Source organism: Etheostoma cragini, chromosome 17, assembly GCF_013103735.1.
Source record: "Etheostoma cragini isolate CJK2018 chromosome 17, CSU_Ecrag_1.0, whole genome shotgun sequence".
NCBI classification, from domain to species: domain Eukaryota; kingdom Metazoa; phylum Chordata; class Actinopteri; order Perciformes; family Percidae; genus Etheostoma; species Etheostoma cragini.
Window position 1 is genome coordinate 11,619,179 of NC_048423.1, and position 4,054 is coordinate 11,623,232.

General features: G+C 39.9%; 1 protein-coding gene across 4 annotated transcripts in view; it reads right to left on the reverse strand.

Annotated features, from left to right (window-relative positions):
* Window positions 1–364: 364 nt before the first annotated feature.
* zgc:171482 (zinc finger protein) overlaps window positions 365–4,054 on the reverse strand; it is a 60,268-nt gene continuing 56,578 nt past the window's right edge. For all 4 annotated transcript variants that reach the window (XM_034898595.1, XM_034898597.1, XM_034898594.1 and 1 more), the window contains one exon: window positions 365–2,587. In XM_034898595.1, the coding sequence (XP_034754486.1) occupies window positions 2,566–2,587 (22 nt within the window). In that variant the 3' untranslated portion in view covers window positions 365–2,565. The remainder of the gene's footprint in view (window positions 2,588–4,054) is intronic.

The window sequence follows — 4,054 nt, forward strand, 5'->3', positions numbered from 1 at the left end:
ATAAAGCTCACATTGTCTCTCCCACTGCTAGTGCAGTTTACAGCTTCACATACAGACACTTACCTGTAAATATGACGCAAAATTACCTACCCATAGATAAATCTTTGTCATATATTATGTGACATCTGGTAAATTATGTGACTCATGGCGCCATTCTTCTCTGCACAGACTGTGATATCGCCACACCCCGACACCGCTTCTATTGTGAATGCACCAGTGCCGGAGAGAAATGAGTCAGTGTGAGAAATGAGTGCAAATAGTAATAAAAACAGTCATGATCCAGATAAAAAATGGCAAATTACTTCTTGTTTTTGTGTTTTTTTTTTTTTTTTTATGGCATTACCGTCAACAGAGGGATTGGTAATTTTAGAGGTCATGTCAAAATCCAACAGTTTGTAGTCCTGCATTGTTGTTTTTGGCTGTTTATATGAATCCACTGGAAAAAGAGTCACATACTGGATTTTCTCTGAGGGAACGTCGTTATGGTGATTGTCGTTGTCCTCATAAGACCAGTTGTTTTCAAAATTCCTCTATGATCACTGTCTTCCAATGCTGAAATGTTGATCAGTCCATCAACACTGACTCCTCGGCTCAGGATGAGTTAATTTCAGTTATGGTTACCTATTCAAAAACAGGACCCACCAAAAGCCGTATTATTCTCATTTCAATGCCAGCATAATTGTATTTTTCAGTAATATCCACTTGAAATACATTGTCCTTATTGCCCTGTAGCTCAGTGCAGACAAACACTAGGAATACAAAACTCTTGTACTTAAAACACAAACTTCACCTGCAGCTATTGTTTATTTACACAAACTGCTTTTTTTGTTCGTTCAAACAATTTCACTTCAAAGCCTCGTACGGTTCTTAATATTAGTGTGATTGCATAAAACCATTACTCCTCCATATGTCTGCAGAAGAAATACAAGTTTAATCAGGTCACTTGTAATTCACTCTCGTCACCATGAAGTAAACAAATCACAAAATAAAAACATTTTTAATGTGTTTACAAAGAAAATAATAGCTTGAACCAACAATACCTTACAGACGATAGCTTAGCATTGAGTGCTGTGTTCTTTTCAGTCCCTTCCCCAGGTTATAGAGGAATGCTGCTTAGTGCCAGTGCAGGAAAGTGGAGCGTGTCTTCTCTTTGCTCATCTTGTGCTGCTACAAACCATTGTTGAAACTCCCTTTACAGGCACTCTGAAGACTCTACAGATGAGCGGTGTTATACAGCGGTGACTCGTGTAATTTCCAGTTATCAAAAGGTTTACATTTTTTGATGAATAAATTAGATGTTGAAAAGAAGCCAGTCCAGTTCTAAAAGGTGACCTATTTGCTCAGGTGAAAGCGTGTGCAGTAATGCATTATGAAGCTATCGCTAGAAAGCAGCGCTACTGCCAAAACGCACAAGCACTAGGTTTCCAAAAAAGGCTAGTGAATGCAATATTTCACATTTTGCATGCATTTAATTACATCCCAGTTGTATTGTACATTGGCTGCTACATGGATTGGGAGTGATTTTTATTTTTGTTTCTCACATAAAAATTTCAAAAATATTATCTACATGTCACCCATCTCAACAGAGAAGATAATTTTTTGTCACCTCCAGACTGCATCTGACATCAATATTCAGTGCTGTGGGAATGTTTTCAGCAATAGATGATTAACAAAGTTGAACAGGGCACATCTCAGAGCAGGAGTTTACAAGTCTTTGTGCTGCTTTTCTCCACTGCCCTGTTTACTGTAACCATGCCATAGCTCAAGGTTTTGATTACATGAAACACGTGAGAAAAAAAAGGGTTTTAAAATGACACATCCACCATTTGAAAAAAGGTGACACCAATCCACAACATTTATAGATAACACAAGATTCATACCAAAAATTAATTTTGAATGGAAATTCATGCAACCTGTAATGGCTGAGGTCATTGGGAGTTTTCTCGTCCTTGGACTTAAAGGTCTGGACCTGAGTAGGTCTCAAGTGGTCTGAAAGTGAGCCATGCATGTGCCACCATCACTTTATATGAAATGCATTTAGAAACAGAAGACTTGGATTACTATCAGAGCACTTGGGGGACGGCTAGTTACAGAGTTATTATTACTGCTGCTCTATGACTATCATTGTATCATTGTAATGATTATTACCACTCTGGGCAATGCACTGACATCAGTTAATTTTTAGGATTGTGGCTCACACAGGAGTTATATGGCAATATGCAGCCGCAAGTCTTTTGACGGCTGTTGGGTAGCGAGAACTCAAATCAAACACTTAGGTGCTAAATAAATCTCAGAGATATATTTTTAGATCAAAGATAGAAATAAACACAGTCGCAATGACCCACACATGCATACTGAAAATGCATATTGCAAATGCATGTATGGGTGCCTATGACAGACACACACACACACGCACGCACGCACAAACACACACACACTTGCTCTCTCTGAAGTTACTGTGCACTACCTTCTCATACTCTTCGGTTTCTGACAAGTCCTTTTTTTCTGAAGTTGTTTATTCCAATAATCTCCGTCTTCGTCTCCAGAGTAGCCTGTCTCCGCGGCTTACTGCTGGTGTTGCTTCAGGCTGAAAACGAAACACAGGAAAGAATTTGTTAGTCTTGTTTTGCCTCTCACACATCAGATCCGACAAGACAGGCCTCTTTAACCACAGGGAACATCAAGCCCACAGGGGGAAAGAGATTCTGTTTCTGCCCTTTTCTGTCCATGGGAAGTTATCTCATGTACCTGTAATCTACTTTATACTTTTCCTAATGCATCATAATATAGCAGAATAAACAACATCCTCATTGCTAATGTATCAAGATGCAGAGATGTTACACTGCAACCCTGCATTGCTTAATTTTCCTTTGCTGCACTGAAAAGAATGTCCTTTTACCAGTAATGCTCTACTGTATGCGAAGCATTAACAGATAATCCTATTTCACTATATTCTCATAATTACAGCTGTCTGTTATGCCTTCTGTCTGAATGTTCCCCAAAATAAAACAAAAGACAAGCTTTGAGCATAAACCCTTGTGTTTAAGGTGCAATAATTACTGTGGACTTGGTCTTTATCTTGAGCTGCTGATTGTTTTTTGGGATAACAAGCGCTGTGGCTGCATTCTCCAGTTTTCTCGCCATTAAACAAAGCAACTCCAGAGGCAAACATACCACATTTGATTAAAAACAAAGAGATACCTTGGATTAAAGCTCATGGCAAGCAACTCCCACCTAATTGAGTGAGCTTTTTTTTTAGTAAGTTAAGGAAATGGGGATATAAAGGCAGTAAAGCCAATCTTGGTGAAGTCTAACTGAAACAACAAATTGAGTTGGCATTCAGTGCTGGTCTCAATTATTCATTTGCCTAAATGTTACCTCAGAAATCCCAACAAAAATAAACAGTACCTGTTTCAATTTGGCAGCTTTTTGTCTAATTGTTTCTCTTGTCAGTTTGAGTAGCTTTTTAACTTTGTTTCATGATGCAGTTTCTCCTTAGTATGAGCTTAGCACTGTCTGGTGTTGCGTTTGTTCAGAAATACAAACAGGATCAGACATAAAGGGAGAATAAGATATTTGTCACCTAACATGGCCATAGGCCTGATCCTAAAGTGGAAATGCATCGCGCTAACACCACAACAAATTCCTCCGTTTTCCTCACAGTCCTTGTTCTCATGCCACTCCTCCACTGTGCCTAAATTGGAGCATTGTTCCACACGCACACTTCCAACGCTGGGAAGGAGAGAGAGAGGCACGGATGTACAGGCACTCTAGCTGTCAACACCTATCCTGGTAATGGCTGTTAAAACAGTGGCCTCTTCACCCTGTCTGCTCTGTTATCACTCCAGCACTTTGGACCCTGCAAGGGGTGGCAGGGTGTGACTCTAGCCTGTATTGTTCTCTGGGAGGGGACAGGTAGAAGCGACGAGGGAGGGAAGCACATCAAGCATCATCTCCTTGCCAATAACCAATTTGAACCCTTCCAATCTGGTTTTCGCCCCCTCCACAGCACAGAAACTGCTCTGGTCAAAGTCTTCAACGACCTACTTACTTC